Source organism: Urocitellus parryii (assembly GCF_045843805.1).
Source record: "Urocitellus parryii isolate mUroPar1 chromosome 13 unlocalized genomic scaffold, mUroPar1.hap1 SUPER_13_unloc_12, whole genome shotgun sequence".
NCBI lineage: Eukaryota > Metazoa > Chordata > Mammalia > Rodentia > Sciuridae > Urocitellus > Urocitellus parryii.
This window is the reverse complement of record NW_027551764.1, coordinates 705,694-730,041: the sequence shown is the minus strand read 5'-3', so window position 1 is coordinate 730,041 and position 24,348 is coordinate 705,694. Positions and strand designations below refer to the sequence as shown.

The window sequence follows — 24,348 nt, the reverse complement described above, 5'->3', positions numbered from 1 at the left end:
CAAAGGATGAGAATATGTCACAGGCTGGAGGCCTCTAAGGAGACAGGATGATGGCATTTAATGTAGGATCCTGGAGTAGATCCTGGACTAGAAAAAAAGATTGAGTGGAAAACTCAAGCAATCAAAATAATTTGAGGCCTTGTTAATAACACTGTTCTACTGAACTCCTAAAAGTAATTATCCCATCATGCGATTGTTGCTGAGAGCAGATTTTAAGTCTTCTTACCACAAAACAGTATTGTTGTAATATGTTAATTATATGTGTTAACTATATATATGTTATATGATTAGCTATATATATGTTAATTATATGGTATAGCTACTCTACCATGTATGAATATGCCATAACTATATGCAATTTTTATTTGTAGGTATAAGAATATTATTCCAATGGTAGTACCTTAGTTTTGATCAAAGTGTCCTGGGGAAGCTAGTTAAAAAAGATATGGAAATTGCCTATACAATCTTTGTATTTTTTCTGTAAATTGAAATTATTTCAAAATAAAATATAGAAAATGCACTTTAGAACAGCCATAATCATAGCTGATTTGAATTCCAGATCAAAGACTTTGTGGTTAGGAAAATTTTGAATATTTGAACAAATGAAGAAATCCTAGAAGGAACCTGGGTTTAACGATTGGTAAGCTTTATATTTTCCTGGAGGAATATGCATGTAGAGCTGTATATGGAGGACACAGCCAAGAGACAGGGGTCTGAATGTTCCCACCTATACCTTCAGGAGTCCTGATGCAGGTATCAGATCATCCCAACTCCTGCCTCCTAAGCAAATCTAGTGTTTAGTGCTAGCAGTTAATGAGCTGACACATCTAAAAAACAAATTAACAATGTATGTAGTCAAAAACTGTCAGACAATACTATTAGAGCCTTGACTTAGGAATGAGTATTGGGAGAAAGTTAGAAAAAAAAGCAATTTTTTTTCCCATTAGGGATCATTGACAAGACATTGTCATTTTCTAGATATTATATTTCTAAATTTTCATAATTACATATTAATTTGAAAATCAGAAAATCCAATAAAAAATATAAATCTAAGTCCATGGGTTCCTCAACTATAGATTCAAGCAACCTCCAATCAAAAAAAAAAAAAAGACAAAAATAATTCTGAATATGACACACACTTTCTTTCTTGTGATTTCCTCCCAATAATACTGTATCATAGCTGTGTATATAGCATTGTATTATATTAGATATTGCAGGGAATCTAGAGATGATTTAAAGAATATAGAGGACTTAAAGGACATAGAGGGTAGTTTGTATGCAAATACTACATCATTTTATATAATGTACTTGGAATTTGGTATCCAAGGGAGTCCTGGACCAAGTCCCTGGTGATAATTATGGACAGTTGTGCACACCTCATATTTATGTTAAATTGGAAGAACAAAATACATCAACAGTATATCCTCAGGCACCCTTAATTTTCTGTTTTGACAGGCTTTAGACACAACAAAGCACAATCATTTCTGTTCTGCTCTGTTGTCATGAATGCCTGGGAAATTCTTTGTCCTTTCAGACAGTAAAGGTACCACTTGCTATGTGGGGCTCTCTCTAACCTTCCCAACTCGCCTCTCAGAACTCTTCTGCATAGAATTCTCCTCCACTTCTGCATTGTCCACCCTCCACTGCACTTTATTTCAAATTGTTCTTGAGATATCTGTTTGTTCTATGAATCTGCAAGCATCTGAGTGTTTCACGCCATAACCATCTTACTATCCCAGCCTTCAGCACTGCTTCCTGATACTGGGGATCCAGGATTAAGGTTTTCTAGCTGTACTGTAGTATGGATATTTTTCTTCATGTCCAGTAAAGGGGAAATCATGCATAAAGGCAAGAGTTCCAGGGAAGCTTGATGTGCTGTCCAAATCTGTGTTGAGTTGATTCTTTCAGTTTCTACCCAGATTAGCAATGAACTAGTGAACACTAGAAAGCCAGAGTTTAAGAACTACAGATCACCCTTCCTGTGTTCTTTATTGTGTGTATAACTATGAGATAATATATATTCTATGGTTTCAAATGATGATTTTTATGTTTAATTGATGTTAACATTCTTAATAAACTTTTTAAAATTTTTATTTGATGTACAAAGAGCCAGTGTGCTTTCTTTCACTGGGTTGATGTGCTGGGATAATCCATTCAAGGAAGTTCACTTAGTCCAACTTAATGAAGCCTAAATTCCTTGTGTTCAATATGTGGTGCCACATATTGAAGCTATTATTTCCAGATCAGAGTGAGAACCCTGGTTGAATTTTACTAATGCCTCCAGGAGAGCTGCTAGGGACTCATCTTGCTTTCAGGGGTGCAATGAGGCAAAATGCTGGATTTTAAATATACCATTTTTCTTATTTCCATTTCCACGAAAAGGAGCTGGTGGCTGGACTCCACTTGTGTCAAATAAATACCAGTGGCTGCAGATTGACCTCGGAGAGAGAATGAAGGTCACGGCAGTGGCCACCCAGGGAGGATATGGGAGCTCCGACTGGGTGACCAGCTACCTTCTGATGTTCAGTGACAGTGGGTGGAACTGGAAACAGTATCGGCGAGAAGAAAGCTTCTGGGTATGTTCCTCTGTTGGGAAATATGGTCTGTCAGAGTATAAATTTTGCCAGTTCCTATGGGTTGCTGCAATCTATCACACCAACTACAGATATAGAGCCTTCAAAAGCATTTGAACAAGCTTTCAAGTGCATGAAAGACACAGTGGCTTTAAAAAACACATTGCCCATGTTTAATTAATGAAATAAGTAAAAGGAAAACAGTTTTGTAATCCAGTTAAATACTGAGAATGTCATCTCATTATTCCTTTAAGTCATGTAAAATCTAGGGATCCAGAAGTCACATACAATCCATTTTATTCTTGTTCAGTTACACAGGAATTTACATTGTCTTTGCATTGTTAAATCCAATAAATTCATTCTTCTGTGACCTCTGATTAACTGAGGTTTCCAAGAAGCAGAACACTTAAAAATACATATAATGGAGAATCTCCCTATGGAGCATGTATTCAGGAACCTAGGTGGCCCTTGTCATTCATGGCCTGTAGGACTTTTTGAAATTACTATAAATCAAAGCTATTTTCAGTTATTTAAAATTATATAAGTGCCATATTTTTTTAAAATTTCTATGTACATGTCCATGCTCCTTTTAGAGGATTTAAATTTTGTTTGCTTAACTTTTTTATTATTCCAGTAGCTCTAGTTTATTACAGACTTAGTACTTACTATGTTAGTCACCCTGTGCTCTGAAAGACAGGCTCCAAAGGGAGAGTGTTGGAGCTCTCAACAGAATACCTGTACCTGGTTGGTGGAGCACCCAGTGCAGTGTGGACTAAGGAAGGTTTGTCAGAGGCAGAAGAAATTGCTTTTTATTGAAAATACAGTTTAGGTGGTTGCCAGGGGCTGGGTGATGGGAGAAGGGACAGCTAGTGTTAAGTGGATACAGAGTTTTTGTTTGGGAAGATGAGAAAGTTCTGGAAATGAGTGGAGGAGACAGTTACAGAGCAGGGTGAATGGAGTCATGCAGTAGAACTGGAGGTTGAAAACAGCTAAAGTAGTGAAGTTTGTGATAATGTATAATTTGCTACAGTAACAAGATATATAGTTTAGGTTTGTTTAATACAGGCTAAGAATATTGGATAACTTTCTCCCCTCAATTTCCATGGCAAGAGGAAAGATGTTAGCTTAAAAGCCACTACTTCTTAGCACTTTGCTTATGATAAGGCTGTAAGGCCACAATGATCATAATCCTGGGGTAACAAATTGCCCTCAGTAGAATTATAAAACTCTGTTACTTATTATATGGAAATATCTCAGAAACTCTTATTAGCTTCAATAAATGTTGGTGTTAATTGAATCAAGAACTAGTTCTCTAACAATAGATGAAAGAGCAAAACAGGGTGGGATTTGTAAGAAATTTTGCTACTGGCCTTAAAGAAACAGATGCCAGGTATATGATTAGAAGTAGATATTAATGTTGAGCTAATTCAAAGAAAACCAAGTCCATGGCAGGTTTGAGATGAACATTGATTAGGAATGAGTAACATGGTTGGGGACATAACTTAGTGGTAGAACTTAGCATGTTTGAGGACCTGGGTTTAATTGTTGCCTGCACTGGGGGAAAAAAAGGAATAAGAGTTAAAACTTAATGAAGAATCTGTGAATATAGAAAACTAAATACAGCTTTTTCATCTTAGATAAGTAATAGCTAATGCATGCTAATTCTTTGTTACATTAAATCAGGGTGTTTTAACCCCACCACTCAATTAAATGACTGAGAAATGGTGAAAATAAAAATTCTTATTTTTCACTTAAGCCAGAGGGAAGCCACATCTAAGTGTCACCATGTGCCATTTTGATTTCAGGTTAGGTGCCCTGGGAGAAATAGTGTCAAGAATAGTTGCATTCATGGTGATTCCTCTGTAAATGCTTCTTGAATTAATGGATTCACTTCTGTAATCATAATTTGGATTCATATTTCAGAATCCAATGAAAATTGGGATTGATTTTTGAAGTTGATTTTTTAAAAAATTATGTGAATTATAATTGCCATATATGATGAAAAGAATAAATCTGAAAATATAATTAATTTTAGGTGACAGTATATTGACCAAGTACCCTGCATTCTTTTTCTTTTTTGATGTTCTCAAAATTATGAAAAGTTGATAATGATGTACTAAGCACATGAAAATATTTTTATTTTCAAATGCTTCCTATTAAATGATTTTTAAAAATAAAAATGGGGAGGATTATTAATACCAGACCATATGTGTGAGGATGGTGCTTCCCACCTCTGTTCTTGGCCAGCACTGTGTGTTTAGGCTGTGATGTAGAGTGGTGTCAGGAGCTGGCTGCTCCTGCTCCCAGGGAGCTTACCCAGAGACCCTAACTTTGCTCCCTACATCCCCAGCACTGCATGGAGTTGCTTGGTAATAAAATGTTTGCTGAATTAAGAGATGGGTAAAACCTATCATTATTGATCCCCAGACCCAATTAAGCCCCCTCCTATTCTGCCTTTCTCTTGATCTTTGCCTCAGCTTTATTTGTCTTAGAATCCAAGTGTAGTTTTTCTCCTTGCCTGTATTTTGAGCTTCTTTAAGACAGATGCTCGATCCTCTTGGCTATGGTTTTATGGTATAGTCCCCTATCCCTATATTTGAAGATAAGAATCAAACTAAACTAAACTAAAATCAAACTAAACTAAACTAAACTAAAGCAATGGGTTCACTCTTTGGTGAATGTAAAACCAGTAAGCACACCAGGAGATAGAAGAGTGAAGGAAGATTTATTACTTGCATCATGTCTAGAGAGTACTCAGGATAGCTCCCACAGCAGCACCTCCCCAAAGGAGGAAAGAGGCTTTTGCTGGGAAAACTCACATGCACGAGTAGGCTATTCTTGAGCATGTTCCTTTGGAGATTGTGCTTCTTAAAACATTTCTGGTAATGCCTCCCGGGCAGAGAAGTTAATATTATAAGGAGCAAAGTTTACCCTAGGTCACCTGTAAGAGCAAGGAGTCAGTTACTCTGTGATTTGGGCTGGTTTCTAATGGGTGTCTCTGGAGAGCCTTATTTGGAACAAAACAACTCTGAAAGCAACTTAATAGTTTTGCAGGCAGCGCTCTCCTTTCCCTACCCCACCAAGCATAGATAGTCTCTAAAAGCCCCTGCCTCCCAGCTACCAGTATCACCAGGTGGGGACTTTAGGTGTTAAATCACAATGGTTCTGCCCTCAAGAGTGGGATTAATGCCTTATAAAAAAGCTGGATTTACTCTCTGGGTTCTTTCCCTTCCAACTCTGCAGGAGGGCATACTTTCATTGAGGTGCAGGGCTTCACCAGACACTGAATCTGCTGGCAAATTTACCATTGAAAATTTACCATTAAAAAAAATTCCTTGTGCTGGAAGTGTTGGCATACTCCTGTAATTCCAGTGGCTTGGGAGGCTGAGGCAGAAGGACTATAAGTTCAAAGCCAGCCTCAGCAAAAGTGAGGTGCTAAGCAACTCAGTGAGACCCTGTCTCTAAATAAAGTAAAAAAACGGGGCTGGAGATGTGGCTCAGTGGTCAAGTGCCCCTGAATTCAATAAAAAAAAAAAAAAATTATTTGTAATAGTTACACTTTTTATCAGTGAGAAGAATATGCATTTATTAATATTGCATTGAATTGGTTTTCTTTTGCTGCTGTTACAGTGACCTGCAGTCAGTGGTTTCATACAAAACACAATTATTAGGTCATAGCTGACATAGGTCTAATGTCTGAGTGAATGTTGGTGAATTCTGTGTGTAGATGTCAGCAGGGCTGGTTGTTTTGCTTGTCTGTTTCTTTTGCTAAGGCTCTGGAGAAGAGTTATTTCTCAAGCCCTAGAATCTTTCCCAGGTTCACTGGTTCACTGGGAGGGATTCCAGGGCTCAACATATGGTCCTATCCATGGGTCTGGTTTACTGCAGCTCAGAGCACAAACCAAAGATAATAAAGACAAGAAGCACCTGGGGCAGGAGCCTGAGACCAATATGAGCTTCTGATAGTCCTCTTTGCTTGTGGCCCACTGGAAGTACTTCATTCCTCTGTAAGTGGGTGATGAAATCTGACCTCCAGGGAAGCTCATTATCATTTTGGGGGAACAAGTCATATTGGAAACCTCTGCCTCGAACATAAACAAAATGGATTTCCAGAAGGAAAGAGGTGTTGAGTGTTAACCACCCTGATTTTACAAACTGTTCATTCAGGACTAGCCAGCCACCCTCATCCTCAGGGTAGTGGGAATGGATTCTGATGCTGCTAGACAGATATGCTCTGCCACCTCTCCTGTACTACTCACTTTGGACTGGACAATTGTCACTCCTTGCAGTTGTAGGTCTGATGGCTGCCAGTGGTGTGGCAGGTCTCTCAGCTCTAGATGTTTCCCCTATTCCTTCTCCTTTCCTGGTGGCCCCCCTACAAGTGAATGGTGGAGATCCTTGAATGGTATAGATCTTGGGTCCTTCTGTTGCATTTCCTTTTCTTCTTGTGCTAACAGCTAGAGAAAGTTTTCTGCTCATGGGCTTAGGCTGGATCAACATGATCACCCAGGGTCACCTTTCCAACCTCAGTCATGTGTAAAAAGTCCCCTTTTTCTGTAGTAGTCTCACATTCACATTTTTTACACATTAATGAACGGATATCTGTGGGGCCATTCTGCATGCCATATCATATTTACACATCTTGATTGTTGTTGTTTTATTCCTGCATTTCGTTTGCTTCCTACAAAACATTTTCTGCTGGACCTTAAGATACAAATGTTGTATGAAATAATTTCGAAATGATACCCAAGCACCTGCTCAGGGTTAGTGGGTGGGGATGACTGGATGCTTGTCACTGGCTTAAAGCCTTGTTGCCCTAACTTGTATCCTAGGAGGAAGACTGTGTATTTACTTCCTCCCTAGGATGTGGACTTTCACATATTTTATAATAAGGCTCAATTAAATACTTATTCTCCAGCCTCAGAATATTTCGGATACTCTCTCTGTCCTAATTTTTTTCATGTGGTCCTATCTATGTGCTGTGCTAACTTTATATACTACTGCATGCCAATAATTTCTCCTCCACCCCCCTCCACCCCCCATAAAAAAACTATTGGGAAGGATGTATCATAACTTCAGCTCCTTACTAGAATGGGGCACTATTAGTGGCCCTTATTCCTGCTACTTGGGCAAGTGTTCCTATGCTTTACAATGTTTGCCTTTGGGATCTATTAATTGGTACATAAACACAATATATGCCTTTCTAAATGCACGAAAATTCCAAAGCTGACACCTGGCTGGTCACAGTCTGCAGTTAAGAGGTTTAGACCTGTAGGATCCTTATGCAAAGGGACATTTTTTTTTTTTTGTAAAGCATTTTTTTTTTATTGGTGTTCTGTTTCACATTGATTTTTTTTTTCCTTGAGGCGTGACTTCTTTCATGGCTGAATTGCATTTATAGCTGAAAACAAACAAATAAATTGAACATATTCAAAATTATGGAATCTGTTCCAAAAGGAAGAGGTCTTTGTATGTGAGGGAAATTTAGAAATGTGTCTGAAGTTATGGGTAAGCCTACACCTTCTCATATCAAGAGACACAGTATGTCTTAGGGTATTCAAGCTCATTTGATGTATAGACTGAATGTCCTCATCTGAAATGTTGTTGTTTAAATAAAGTCAGATGAGCAATATGCAGAGAAGTCACATTTCCTAGAATATGTGACTTTTTTCTTATTTTTTACTAGAAACTTGGTTTAAAAAGTTGCTTTATTTCACTGATCTTACTTTATTACATTTTGCAACTTTGCAGAAATTTCTTTTTCTCCTCTTCTTCCTTTCCTTCTCCTCCTCCTCCCTTTTTAACAAATTGAAGGCTTATAGTAATCCTGTGCTGAAAAATTAAGTAGGCAACATTTTTTTTCAACAGTGTGTACTTACTTCTGGTGTCTGTGTTATATTTTGGTAATTCATGCAGTATTTCAAGCTTTTTCATTATGATTCCACATGTAACAACAATCTGTGGTCTTTGGTATTACTATTGTAATTGTTTTGGGGCACCACAAATTACTCATGAGATGGTGAACAAATGTGACCTTTGTTCTTATTCTCCATCAACTGGTATTCCTCATATTTCCCTCTCCTTGGGCCTCCTTATTCTCTTGAAACAAAAACATGTTTAAATTAAGTGGTAATAATTCTGATAATAATTCATGCCAATAATATTAGCAATGCCTTGTATTTATTGGGAATTTACCACATAACAGATTTTGTAAATTACTTTACAAATTATATCCTCATTTTTGAAAAATCTTGGCATCATTTGTTTACAAATGCAGCTAGTAATTGTACAATGGCTTCTAAGTGTTTAAGTGAAAGAAGAGTTTTTAAATCAAAAGGTAGAAATAGTTAAGCTCAGGAAAAGGAGACACTTGGAAAGATAAGATAGGCCAGAAGCCATGCCAACAGCCAAACTGGGAATGCAAAGGCTAAGTTCTTCAAGGAAATGAAAAGCGCTACTCCAGTGAACACAGAAATGATATGAGACTAAAACAGCCTTATTACAATATGGACAAAGTTTTAGTGCACTGGAGTAAAGATCAGCCACATCATTCCCTTAAACCAAACCCTAATCCACAGCAAGGCCCTAACTCTCTTCAATCCTATGAAGGCTGAGAGGGGTGAGGAAGCTGCAGAAGAAAAGTCTGAAAGTAGCAGCAGTTGGTTTATAAGATTTAAGGAAAGAAGCCATCTCCATAGCATGAAGGTGAAGCAGCAAGCAGTGGTGGAGAAGCTGCAGCAAGTTACCCAGAAGATCCATCTGTGACCCTCAGGAAGGTGGCTACACTGCACAGCAGGTTTCCAGTACAGACTGGACAACCTTGTATTGGAGAAAGAGAATGTCTAGGACCTTTAAAGCTATTGAGAGGAGAACTCAATGCCTAGTTTCAAAGGACAAGCTGACTCCTCTCTTTTTGGAGTCTTAATGCATCAGCAATTTTAAATTTAAAGCCCATTCTCATTTACCATTCCAAAAATCTCTACAAAAGAAAGGCCCTAGGTAACCAAGGAGCCAGCTACTCAGTAGTCTGTCCATAGACGAGCAATTTCACCTGGGATTTTGATAGAAATATCAAATCAACCAGTACCCCCATGTGGCTAGACAGTCGCTTGTCCTTTTTAGCTATGAAAGTTCTAGACAGTATCTTCTTCCAATAGAAGGTGTTGTGTAGTGTATTCACCTTCCTCAACTATCATGGTTAGATCACAGTAAGTTGCTGCAGCTTCTGCATCAGCATTTGCTGCATCTGGCATCAGAATCTGGGTTCTGAGTTCTCCAGGGGATTCAAATACAAGTTAGTCTATGGGAAGCACTGATCAAGACAATCTAAGTTTCTTCTGTGGGAAGGATTACTCTGCCCCACCTAGATCCTAGGGGACTGTGCCACCTGCTTAAGGAAATAGCTTGTTCTGTGCATGTATTAGTGGAAATAGATGATCCTCTCTGCAAATAGACTTTAAGACTGTTGCTTCTATTGTTTCTATTGACCTGGTAGAGAAAAGCCCAGTGTGCTAATTGCTTATCCAGTGTGATTCTGATTGCCTTTTATTTAATATTTATTTTTTAGTTGTAGTTGGATACAATACCTTTGTTTTATTTATTTATTTTTATGTGGCACTGAGGATCAAACCCAGGGTCTCAAACGTGCGAGGCAAGTGCTCTACTGCTGAGCCACAACCCCAGCCCCAGTTCTAATTGCTTTTTATCAATAAGTAACAACTGAATGGTTTAGAATTTTTCCTTTCAGAACTATATTTCCTGAATTTCACATTCTGTATTAACCAGGGCTTTCTTCTTTCTATTAAAGCCTCACCAGAACTCTAATTTAGAAGGTTATATCCCTGTGAATTTAGGTTGACAGCTATGATTCAGAATGTATTGACAACTTGCAATTTAGTAGGGTTTTCCTTAAAAAAAAAGTCTGATATAGCAGTAATTTTAAATTACAAGCCCATTCTTATTTACCATTCCAATTTTTTCCTTAGTCATTTCTTAAGAAGGCATTCTTCTAAGAAAAACTGTCAAAAAAACACATTTAAGAAAAATCAGAAATTATTTTAAATAGCCAAAAGTTCTATTATAAATAATTCTATTTAAAATGTTTATTTTGCATTGAAAAAATGTGTACCACTAGATCCTTAGATGAAAATAAAATAGAAATAACAATTTAAAACATTCTTTAGGGAAAAAACATTCCAAGTGGGGAAAAAATAGGAAATGTAGACTAATTAATGACTCTAGTTAATGTTGTATTGAGGTGTTAATTTGGAGTCTTAATGCAGCAGCAATTGATGCTGTTTCTGGGGGAGAGGTTTCGGGGTGCCAGACCTAAGCAGAACAGAGGTTGGGCATTCTTTCACAGTATTCTAAAAGATCTCAAGGATGTTTCCAAAGGCGTAGAGTAGAAGAAATGACAGTAGAATATTGGAAGCAGGATGGGTGCAATGGGTACTTCTGATGTATCTACAGTGTTTTATGTATTAAGAGAGTCTGATTATCCCTGCTAAATCTAAATTGTAGGTATATGTGTAGCTATTATCAAAAAGATAATAAAGAATATTGAATTTAGGTTTAAAAGAACTGTGGATATTTGTGTTAATAGACAGATCAAATGACCCCAATGAAATAAAAATAAACAGGATAAGAATGGTGTCAAGTCACAATAAGAACAATTTAAGAATCACAGATAAGAAAAAAAGTGTTTGTGTGAAAGAATAAGACATTCTAGTAAGGATGCTTGAGGAGGGGAAATTCACTTCACAGCCTATTCAGTTATTTATGCATTGTTTATTTCAGGTCTAGGTGTATTATCATGACATGCCCCTGTTTATAATTTTATTGCTAATGAGCAGGTGACTCAAACAGAGCTACGCCCCATATCATCTAGGAAGGTACAAAGAAGGTAGGGTCTCCTGGGTTTGTCCTCACTGTCAGAGACCTGTCCTAGGTACAAATTCTCCAGGTCCAAATTCTCCAGCTCCAAGACTGATCTGTTGCAGAACAGCAGCAACACTTCAACAGTTCTATGCAGTCACTTTTATGTACTTTAGTTCATCAGCTTCGTACCATATGCCTCACCATATTGGAGGTCATTGATCCCTTGCAGGATTAGCTTTGTCCCTCAGGCAGTCTTGTTGATTGCACATACCATGATGGACAACAATTGCCTTTTCTGTATGGTTTCTTCCCCCCTGGGCTCTGAGAGCTACTTGGTCAGGGATTAAACTTCTCAGAGGGCCAGGTCCATTATAGTTTCTCAATATAGATTTGTTGGATTGAATTAAGGAAAAGACCTCAATCCAGATGGGTAGTTTAGGGAAACAGAAAGCTTGCCAACCACATGATGCTGTTTCTGGGGGAGAGGTTTTGGGGTGTCAGACCTAAGCAGAACAGAGATTGGGCATTGTTTCCCACAAAGTTGGGCAAAGTAGAATGAACCTAAGAAGGGTGGTCCCATTTGTGCTGGATCATGTGTCTCAGTGACAATAGAGATAAATGCTGGACACAATCTTTAGAAAACCCAGAGAAGCTGAAAAGGTTATAGAAAGTGAATGGACCCTCTGATCTGTAACCACATGATAATAAATGACTCCCCAGGGGCCATTGATTCTGTATCACCCGCCTCCTGTGATGATTTGCTGTTCTGGGCAGATCTCTGTTCTTCTATCTATTATATCTCTCCCTTGTACATGAAACTGCTCAAAAGCCCTTCCCTTTGTTCAAAAATTGCTTAGACCTGCCCCAACACCTAAAACTTTTTATTATCATTTCTTTCATCATACTCTTTTACTTCATCTTTTGCTTTTTTCACATAAATTCTGGAGTCAGAGTCTGTGGCTTGTTTATTTTCTGTATCCATGGTACCTGCCTCATTGCTCTGCAAATGTAATAATTTTGCTCATTTGAACTGTGTTTTTGGATTTGGAGTGAGAACTGATATGGTAGGCAAGAGGAAATTTAAATATATAATAAGATAGGTAACAAATCTCAAGACATTACAAATTACAGCTTCACTTTTTATATAATTAAGTGGTTGCTGAAGTGGTATTACTAGAGACATATGGAAATTAGGATGTACTTTATGGAAAAGATAAGTTATAAACAATAACATGAATAGAGGCTGCCAGACTCACAGGAGAGAGTGCTTTAAAATTAGGATATTTTTTAATCATTTGAGACAACAGGCTATTGAGATTGTTTTCATTTTAAGGAAGAAAATGAGTGATGGGAAAATTAAATTCTAACAAAAGGATGCTCAGCAACACACATCTAAAGGCACTGTTGAAGAGCTGGGTTTCAGGAGGGTGGGAGGCAAAGCAGCATGTCACAAAACTTCTTCTTAAACCACTGCAGTTTAGTTGGCTCAAACTCATAGGACATTATACAAATGGTGAGGCTTGTGGGTAAATTAGTTGAACACTACAAATTCTAGAGCTTATATACATAATGCAAATATGTCAAATGCATAAATATGCGGGGTATTGAGGGATGATGTCCTGACATAGAAGATTCAAGTGTTTTGGTGACAGACTAATTGAAGTCTTGAGAAAATGCCCCACAGAAGAGGTGAAATGGTCAGGACAATGTTGTGTCCACAGCTCTTGATAATTCCTGTAGGTTACGGACCCCACAGTATTGATGCCATTTGAAGTTAGAATAATCTTTTGCCTTTAATGCAGAGCACAACTTCTAAATTTTCATAGACATAAGCATAATGAAATAAATGATATAAATTTGCAAAGGGGGTGACAGCATTTAAGTATATTTTAGATGTAATAATAACCTCAAAACACATGATGTTATGAGAATTTCTGATCAGCAGGCCCTAAACTTTCAGAGTGAGAAAGTCAAGATGTCATTGAAAAGCTAGATGTCCTCAAACATGCTTTAAAGTCCCAGACTAGGAGACACAGTAGTTTAAACCTGGGTTCAACAAACTCTTTCTATAAAGAGACAGATAGTAAATATTTTTGGTTTTACATGTCGTAGAGTGTGTGCTGTGACTATCAACTCCATGGTTGCAATGTGAAAGCTGCCATGAGCGATTTGTGAATGAATAGATATGGTCATGTTTCAATTAAACTTTTTTTAAAAATAAAATCAGACAGTTCCTTACTTGGTCCTGGTCTGAAGTTTGCTTACCCTTAGTTTAGAATATTTCATATCTATCTATCTAATGTGTGATGTAGGGATCCAGCGTTATATACTTTTCCAGATTACTACCTGGTATTCTTCAGGTCATTTGTGGAACAGTATTGAACATCTATTCAATGGGGATCAGTATTGATGCGGATGTGAAATGGATCTGCCCACTAATCTGGAATAAGTTTTCCCATAGTGTGCAGTTGTCTTCATGAATGAGTTGTGTTTTTTAAACACATGTTCCTTTCCCAGATTTTTCTTTGTGATGAGATAAGATCCTAGGCTTGTGCTTCTCCCATTTTTCTTAATGTGTTCCCAAAGAAGACCAATATGGAGTTTCTCTTACTCCTGAGAAAATAGAAGAAAAAAATTAAATGATATGCCTTATGGACTTTGAAAGATGAAATTTTGAGCTCTCCTTTCTAGTTTCTGTCCTTTCTTAACCACATAAATCAAGTGCATTCAGTTAGTTAGAGAGGGAAACAATTTGAGAGGCATAGAAATCAGAAATCTAGACAAGTTATTATTATTTGCTTTTTCAAACACACACACACACACGCACACACACACTCACGCACACACTCCTCAAAGACCATACAAAAGCAAAATAACTTACTAGTATACTTTTTTTGGCGGGGGCGGTGTACCAGGGATTGAACTCAGGGGCACTTGACTACTGAGCCACATTCCCAGCCCTATTTTGCATTTTATTTAGAGAAAGGGTCTCACTGAGTTGTTTAGCCCCTTGATTTTGCTGAGGCTGACTTTGAAGTTGTCATCCTCCTGCCTCAGCTTCCAGAGCTGCTGGGATTAGAGGCATGTGCCATCGTGCCTGGCACTAATGTATTTTTTAGTGAAAGCAATGCAAATTAGTGCCACAAACACTTTGAGAAGCACTGATCCATAGATTCAGGTAGGTGGGTACATGTGTCCACATCGGTATTAATATGATCCCTGTTCAATAAGTTTACAGTACTGTTCAATAAACTAGATAGCCATGATGCAAAAATGTATGGAGGTTTCTCAACAAAACTAAAAATCACACTACCATATGACCTGGTAATCCCACTCCTAGGATTAAGAATCTGTTTGTCAGAGGGACCCCTGCATGCCTGTGTTTATTGCAGCATTATTCACATCAGTCAAGATGAGGAATCCGCCTAAGTGTCCATCGGTGGATAAATGGATTTAAAAAATGTAGCATATTTGTAAAGCAGCTTTAAGAATGAGATGATTTCTGTCATTTGTGAAAACATGGATGAACCTGGAAGATATTATGTGAAATGAAATAACCAGGCACAGAAAGAATTTACTATGTAATCTCACTTTATAATATGAATTCTAATGTAGTTAGACTTAGAGAAGGTGAGTCAAATGGTGGATACCAGGGAATGGGGTTGGGAGAGTGCACATGGAGATATTGACCTAGGGTATGGTGTGCCTTTCCAGTGCAATGGTGCACACCTGTAATCCTATCTACTCAGGAGGCTGAGGCAGGAGGATTGCAAGTTTGAAGCCAGCCTGGGCAATTTAGCAAGACCATGTCTCAAAATAAAATTTCAAAAAAGGGCTTGAGGATGTAGCTCAGTGGTAGAGTGTCTATTCCCCAAGCCGCCCCCAAAAGCCATTTACTGTTTTCATTAGACAAGAGAAATAAACTTTAAAGATCTACTGCCCAGCATGATAATTATAGTTATTAACAATGTATTATACATTTCAAATTTGCTAAGATAATGAATTTCAAATGTTCCCAGCATAAAAAGGGTAAGTAAATAATATGATAGATATGTTAATTAGCTCAAATTAGTCATTCCACATTGTGTACATAGTATGTCACAACGTGTAATTGCATCTCATAAAAATGTTATTATTTTCTAACTAAAAATAGGATAAATTTTCTTTTTATCTAGAAACATTAGCTAAAAAATTAAAAGAAATATAGATCTCATTTGTAATAGTATAACAAACAATAAAATGAACAAGAAGCATTAAAAAAATATTTAAAACACCACTAAGGGGCATTAAAGAAAACTGGAACTAAGATCTGCTGCTATAATGATGTGAATTCACCTTAAAATACCTGCAAAATGATGTGAGATCTTTTTGAAATTCATGTTGAAATGCTTTCATGCAAAAATACCCAAGAGTGTTGGTGAAAAGACTAGTAATAAAGGGAATATATGTAAATATATATATATATATATATATATATATATATATATATATATATAAATATAAATACATTAATATTTCCTTTATATAAGGAAAATATAAAACTTAATTCTAGCTATTCAGCACTAATTCAAATTAATAATACTAACATTGGCACATTAATGCAAATGTTAGAAATGAAACATAATAGAGTTCATTAATAAATGCATTGATATAATAAGCATATAATATATGTTTTAAATCAGTATCAAAAAGAATTATTCAACAAATGATCTGAAACAATGAGGTAGCTATATGGAAAAAGTATCCAAAACTGGATCTCTACTTTATACCTTAAGTATAGAGAAAATAAAGTAGTGACTTAAAGCATCCACAGATAGGACAAGCCACTCTCATGAGGAGGTGCTACATAACATTGGAGATGACATACCTTGCTGGGCTCCTGTGATAAAAAACCCAGGTGCCACAAAATTAGAGACTGATAAAACTGCTGTGTGGGAAAAAAAAATGCTATCAGAAAATGTTAATCATAAAGGTGGAGAACATTTTAAGTATATATGACAGAGCCAATTTCCTTAGTTTATAAAGCACTGTTATAAATCAATGGATAAGATTAAAAACTATTATTAAAAATGGGCAAAGATAGAAAAAAATAGGCATTCTACAAAATTAAAAAAGAGATCTGTAAATCTGAGAAAAAGATGTTCATCCCCTCTTACCCATGAAGAAATGCAAGATACAACGCCAGTGTGCTGCACAAAATATTTGCCAGTACACTTGCTTAGGACAATACTTTCCCAATGGTACTATATAGTAACAACGGCTTTCATTTTAAATTTGTGCATCTTGTTTGGTAGCTCAGATTAAAATGTAAGCATATGAGATCTATGATAACAGTATATCAAGGAGCATAAAACTAAGGTGACAAAAAAGAATAAAAGAGAATTATGACACAAACAAGAGAAGTTACCATAGCTGAGTACCTGGTGAATCTCAGAGCCCATGCTCTGTGCTTTGTACATATTTATTCCCCAAATCCTTGCCTGGGCCCTACTATATAAGAAAAAGGGAATTGTGTGAGAGAGGACATCGGTTATACAGGGTCACCCAGCTCGTTATGAAGTCACAAGGACTGAACCCAGGACATTAGCTGCAGGACCTATACTCAAACCACTTCATTTTAGCCAGCATGGGGGACTCATATCAGAGAAGCAGTGACAGTAAAGCTAAGATGATCCCGTGTAGGGATCCTCTCCCTCCAGGCACAGGGGAAGCAGGTTTTCTCAGTATCAGCAGGGGCATAAAATGACCAAACCCTTTCAGGGCTGTTTCTATGAAATTTAGTCAGTATCTAAAAGCACCCATAGTTCATTTCTCCAAGAAATGACAATCCAAAAGGGCTGGGTTTTTTCCCAGAACTGTGGATTTAACCTAGGACCTTGTGCATGCTAAGCAAGGACTGTACCACTGAGCTTTACTTCCAGCCCCAGGATTGGTGCTTTAAGTCCCCTCAAGATACCATCTACACTGTAACACACTGGCTGTTTTGAAATTAATCATACAGGGACACTCACAGAGGTGAACAGAAGGTGCTTGGACAATACTGATTGCCTCATTTTTTACAATCGTGATCCCTCACATAAATAGATAAGTACATGACAAATCATGATGCCTCCATTTTATGGAATAGTGGAATATGCAGGTCTTTTCTGTGAAATGAATGAAGTAAATGTACTTATTGATAAATGAGCTTTAAGAAACATTTGGTAAAGCACAGATAATGTACTACATTGTGCTGCCATTTGAAATTCTCAAAATGAACATGTACCTATATGTGTATCTAAATGGGAGTGTTTTTTGAAAGATACATAAGAAATTATTGATGGAATTTATTATTTTGGATTATAGAAGTAGAAGTTAACAATATAAAATTATTTCCAGTTTTAAACCACACGCATGCATTGCTATTCAATTAAATACTAGGTTTTGAAAGACTTAAATAAAAAAGTATAGTAAATAGCCTTTAAAAAAATTATAGTAAAAGTACATAACATTCAATTTACTATTTTAGCCTTTTTAAAGTATGTAGTTCAGTTGTGCTAAAAATGATCACATTATTGTGCTAAAAATGTTCACATTGTTGTGCTACAGATCTCTGGAATTCTGTCATCTTGCAAGCTAAAACTCTGTACCACTGAAAACTAATTCCCTCCTTTGATCTTTTTTTAAAATTTTTTAAATTTTATTTTTTTTAAAGGAATCTCTAGTTTATTTTTTTTTTTTAAGAGAGAGAGAGAGAGAGAGTGGGACAGAGAGAGAGAGAGAATTTTAACATTTTATTTTTTCTTAGTTCTCGGCGGACACAACATCTTTGTTGGTATGTGGTGCTGCTGAGGATCGAACCTGGGCCGCACGCATGCTAGGCGAGCGCGCTACCGCTTGAGCCACATCCCCAGCCCCTTTTGGTTTTTTAAAAAAAATATATATATATATATGCATATTTTTTTAGTTATAGATGAACACAATATCTTTTTTCTCTTTATGTTTACCTTTAATATCTTAAAGTCATAATTCTAATTTGAATGTTTACCAGATAAATTTAAAAAACTGTGCTCCTTTAACAACTTCATCCCTACCTGTTTCAGTTGTTCATGTTACAAAATTAATATATATGTTGTATACCAAAACCATAATTACTTTAAATGTATTATTTTCTTAAATTATGTAGAAAACAAAAAGTAGACCTACAAATAATTGCTGCAAGAATAATCACTTCTTCAATTGATCTCATACTTATTTTAATTATAATGAACACAGTCTTAATTTATTTATTTATTTTTATATGGTGCTGAGAATCAAACCCATGTGCGAGGCAAGTGCCCTACCACTGAGCTAAAGCTGCAGCTCCCTCCATCTTTTTATAGCAATCTTTCTACTTTGTTTCTTTGATTTAAAATGCTTTAAATACTTTCCACAAGTGAAATTACATAGTGTCTGGGTTTTTAGTCCTCATTCCCTCCCGACCTGCAGGAGAGATAGGGAGAACACGCCCCGGCCAGGACGAGCCAAGAAAGGAGAGGGCCGACGGATTGCCTGCACCCAGCCCTCCCTTACCAGAGGACAATCAGACATGTCTGGGAGACCAGTCAAGGCTGGAGCTCCTTTATTAAGGAAGCACACACAGCTAATATAAGGCACAGGAGCCAATCAGGATATAGGTCAGCAGGGTAAGGAAAGTTCAAGTGTACACCCATTCTACAGGCAGTAATGGGAGACATGAGCTGTCCACGAGGGCGGAAGGGTTCTGAGCCTATCCTAGAGGTGGTCTGATTTTTTGTCACAACCCACCATAATGCCTTCTAGCTGATCGCTAGGCACCATCTTAGCCATGTGCAGCTCCAAGACCAGGAAGTGAGCATCAGTCTGCAAGTTAGGTTTCCTTTTCTCCATCATAGGTTTCTACTTCTCTGATGTGATGTGCCCCTACAACATAGTATATATCTTCTTGTTAAAGACTTATTTTTCTTAGCATATTGTCCTTAAGGTTTATCCATGTTACAGCATTTGGTTGGATTTCCATTTTTTATAAGGCTGCATAATATTTCACAATATACATATACCACATTTTTCATCCATTCATCTGTTTATAAATATTTTGGTTGTTTCTACCTCTTAGTTATTGAAAATAATGCTTTGGGGATATATACCCAGAAGTAGTATTGCTGGATTATATAGTAGTTTTTTAAAAAATATTTTGAGGAACTTTCATGTTTTCTGTAGTGGATGCTTTATTTTCCTTTTCTATCAATCCACTGCATGTAAGGATTATAATTTCTATTCACTCTTCCCATAAAAGTGCTTTCTTTTATTTCCTTTACCCACTGAAATACAATAAGTAGTTCTTCCTTATCCATGGTTTTTCTTTCTGTGTTTGTTACCATTCTCAACCATTTTCTAAAAATATTAACATTTGTCTTTATTCTTTGATGAGAGACCATAATCACATATATAACTTTTATTATAGTATATTGTTTTAATTGTTCTATTTTATTATTAATTTTTTATTGTTACTTGTTGATAATCTCTGTGTCCAATTTATAAATTAAACTTTATCACAATTGTGCATGTATAGGAAAAAGTATATTTAGGGCTTGGCACTATCCATAGTTTTGGGCCTCCTATGGGGTCTCTGAACATGGCCCCTGTTTGTACAGTAGGAACTATTATACCCTTAGGATGTGTAGGGAGAGGCAGTCTGCCTATTGTTGCATGTTCTTGTTGATTTGCCAACAAGGTTCTGGCTGCAGTTTATCCAGACCAGGTGTATTTGAAACAACAACCCTGAGAGGTGAGGTGCTGTTGCCTCTTAGATGAAGGGTAGGCCTGCTGCTGCTGTTGGAGCAGCTCCTCCTGTAGCTCAGCATTCCTTTGCTGTGGAACACCCTGCTGTGTGCACCAGCACCCATACTGCCCTCTTTGGGTCATTACTTAGGGAGGCTTGGGGAACCTACAGGATCTTCACTCAGCTTTGTTTCCTCTGTTGTGTGAACGGCTTCTAAAATGCTGCCACACTAGATCTTTTCCTGGATTGGCAGAATAGCTTCCTGACTAAGCTTTCTTTTCTGCCTCTAAAGCACTAAAGTTATTTTCTTTTCTCTGGGTCTTCCATGTTGATCCCTTCCCTCAAATTATACCTCTGACATAAATTTTGTCATATATAACATCTATATGATAATGGCTAGAAGACATTTTATTTCTACTCTTATTACAAAAGGTTAATAAATTAAGTTGATAAAATTTTTAAGACTCATTTCTTTTTGAAATTGTCAGTTCAATGAGGATTTAGTCTTGAGTTTCCTTCATATAAATACAATCTAAATTGTTTATTTCTATGGTGAATATATTCCTAATACCTATTTTTTTAAAAAAAGTTATAGTTGTAGATGGAAAGAATGCCTTTATTTTATTTGTTTATTTTTATGTGGTGCTGAGGATTGAACCTAGTGCCTCATGCATGCTAAGGCAAGCGTTCTGCTGCTCAGGTACAGCCACAGCCCACAAGATTTTTGATAATATAGACAAAATAAATACCTCTGCAATGTAAGAAATACTTTTAAAAATAGTGCATTATCATTATACATAATTTTATGGTCATTTTGACATAATTATGAATATAATTTGCTCCAATTTGGTTGCCAATACTTCTCCTTTTTCTCCTTTCCTCCCTCCTCATTTCCTTTTCTCTCCTCTACTGGTTTTCTTCTATTTATTTGTTGTTTCTTAAATGTAGTTTTTACAGATACACATAAAAATATTTTTCTTCTTGAAAGATAAAAGGAGAAACCCTCTAGGGATATGCCTGGCTATTATGCCTGATGTGCTATCTTCATAAGTATTTACAAGGATAGCTCCAGGACAGCAGCATGTGACTCACCTTCCATAGTATTCCCAGGGACTCCCTGTGTATTGATGGTTGGCTAATCTTCTTTCACTTTGTCCTTAAGACACGATCAGGGCACTTTTCTAAAAGTAGCTGTGAACAAGAAAAGAGAAGGGCAGGCAGCAGAAATACCAGAACTTGGCCTCATGCTATGTCTATAATACACTGAACGATGCTCAAAATAAACCACATTTCCTGTGCATCAGGCAGATACAAGTTTGTTTGGGTTTGAGCTCCTGTCTTCTACTTTATATTTCCTTGATGTTCATAATCATTTAGCCTCAATGGCTTATGTTCTTTTGAAAGGTTTGAGTTTTAAAAATTCAATACAATTCTTTTTTTGTAAAAGAGAGAGGAAAAAAAATTGTATGAGCTATAGAAAGAGACCCCCAGGGAACTCTCCTGCTATTCTCCAGCAAAAGCTAGTTTATTAGCTAAAGTGGCCACTGTGGGAAAATTCAGATGTGCAAAGTGTCTCATGTGTATTGCAAAGAAGTTTGAGAGCCATCAAAATAATCCTAAGAACTGAATAGAGAATTGCTATCTTACTGTTTTTTAATCTCTGCATCCCTGTGTAATGAATGAAGGTGTTCTATCCTTAAATTACATGAATATGTATATATAATCAATTAGTTTCCAGCAATATCCAGGCTTTATTGAAACACCTGCCTGTCAGTCAGAGCAATTAATCTTAAAATTGAAAGGAATTAGTTCTGTCTTTGTTGATTAGGGGTACTGCAATAAAGTACTAGAAACTGGATGGTGTAATGACAGAAATTTATTTTCTCACACTTCTGTAGGTTAGAAGTTTAAAGTCAACATGCAGGCAGGGATGTGTTCTTCTGGAGGCTCTACGGGAACGTCTGTTCTCTAAGTTTCTGATGCTATCAGTGACTTTTGGTGTTCCTTGGCTTGCAGATGCACCACTCCAATCTATTATCATGTAGCATTCTATTTGTGATACATCATTGTTGTAGTGAGCTTTGGATCACTGTAACCAAATGACTTGACAAGAACAGCTTAAAGGAGGAACAGTTCATTTTGGCTGGTGGATTCAGAGGTTCGGTTCATGGTCAGATAATTCCACAGCTCTGAGCCTGAGGTGAGATGAACAACATGGCAGAAAGATGTGGCAGAGGAAATCAGCTCAGGATACAACAATGAGAAAGTAGAGGGAGAGTTCTAGTCACCAAGGAAAAATATAAACCCCAAATGCACATCCCCCAGTGACCTACTTCTTTGAGCCACATCCTACCTGCCTACAGTTACCACCTAGTTAATCCATACCAATGGATCAATCCACTGATTAAGTTAGAGCTCTCACAATCTAATCATTTCACCTCTAAATATTCTTGTATTGTCTCACACATGAGCTTTTTGGGAACACTTCATGTCTAAACCATAATATTCAGCCCCAACTTCCAAAAGCTCATGCCCATTTCGCAATGCAAAATACACTTAGTCCATTTTCAAGAGTCCCCATAGTCTTATTATTATCTGAAACTCTAAGTCCAAAATCTCATCTTAGACTCAAAGCAAACTCATGAATATTTTTCCCCTGTAAATATCAAAGGCAAGTCACATATATCTAATATATAATGGCATAGTGTAATCATTTCTATTCTACAAGAGATACATAGAGATATAGATAGAAGGAACAGGATCAAAGCAGAAATAAACAAATCCACCTGGGCAAACAAGCCTTGTAGCTCCACAGCCAGCATCTGGGGCACATGGCACCATGATCTCTCCAAAGGCTTGTGTAGCTCCACACCTGTGGCCTTGCTGTTTGTAGACCATATGGCCTTCCTCTTTGCTTTTTTCTGATCTATTTCTATAGCTTTCTGAAGCAGATATCCCATGCTACTGTCATCCATTAATCTTGAGAGTCTCCAGTGCACTTTGGCTTCCTTCTCACATATTTGTGCATCATCCTCTCGGGGCCAACCCACTGGGACACCAACCCTACTGCAATTTGCCTCATTTTCCAGGCCTTTCTTTGCAATCCCGGCAGAAGTTTCCATGACCCCCTGACTCCATCGTCCTAAATTCCTGCAAAAAAAAAAAAAAAAAAAAAAAAGAATACACTACATGTTTGAAGCCAAGGTCTGCCACCATCTTGAGCAATATTCAAGCCTCCTAGAATGTTGGCTACAGCAGCCTCTGAGTGCCTGGGCAACTGTGCATGTTGAAACAACTTTTTAGGCCTCCTTGTGTGAGCAGGATCCCCCTATGGCTTCTTATCAATAATATTTTTGTTTTTATACCCTGCATCTGTGATGCATATGGTCTTGCCAATTTCCAAGATACCCTCAATCTGTATTTCTATTTTCTCTGTGTCAATTATTTACATTTCTTTAGTAACTTTAAACTGTCTACAACCACAACTTCCTTAGCCCCAGTTTTACTCACACCTTTCTGGCTAAAGTCCAAAGTTTTCAAATCTGTTTGCTTTGCTTCTGCTTCTGATTATCACAGTAAAATTGGCTAAAAAGCACCAGCAATATCCATGCCACCCACCTGTATGCTGTGCTGCCTTGAGATTTCTTACACCAGATTAATCACTTTTCAGTTAAGTCTCACAAAAAGTCTTAAGGCATGGGCAAAATGTAGCCAAATTCTTTGCCAAGCTATAACACTAATGGCTCCTAGTCAGATTTCCAATAGAATCTTCTTCTGCTGAACCTCATGAGCCCAGTCTTTACTTTTCTTAATTCTATCAGCATTTTGGTGTTTTAAACTCTCAGCAGAATCACCCATTAAGCTCTACTTAGAGTATTGTAAAACGTTTTCCCAGCTTGTGTCTCCACAAACTTTTAAAAATTCCTGTTTGTAGCCCATATGTCCTTCTTCTTTGCTTGTTTCTGATCTATTCCTATAGCTTTCCACAGCAGATATCCCATGCTATTGTCATTCATTAATCTTGAGAGTCTCCAGTGCAGTTTTGGCTTCCCTAGCACACCAACTGAAAAAAGTTTCTGAACCACAGAGTCATATTAGTCACAGCAGTTGCCCCGCTCT

General features: G+C 37.1%; 1 protein-coding gene across 2 annotated transcripts in view; it reads left to right on the top strand.

The window, feature by feature from the left end:
• Positions 1-24,348, top strand: part of LOC144251349 (contactin-associated protein-like 3) — a 172,368-nt gene that overhangs the window by 11,760 nt on the left and 136,260 nt on the right. The window contains exon 3 of one of the 2 annotated variants that reach the window (XM_077794338.1): positions 2,383-2,576. In XM_077794338.1, the coding sequence (XP_077650464.1) occupies positions 2,451-2,576 (126 nt within the window). In that variant the 5' untranslated portion in view covers positions 2,383-2,450. The remainder of the gene's footprint in view (positions 1-2,382; positions 2,577-24,348) is intronic. The other variant, XM_077794339.1, reaches the window with a different exon arrangement.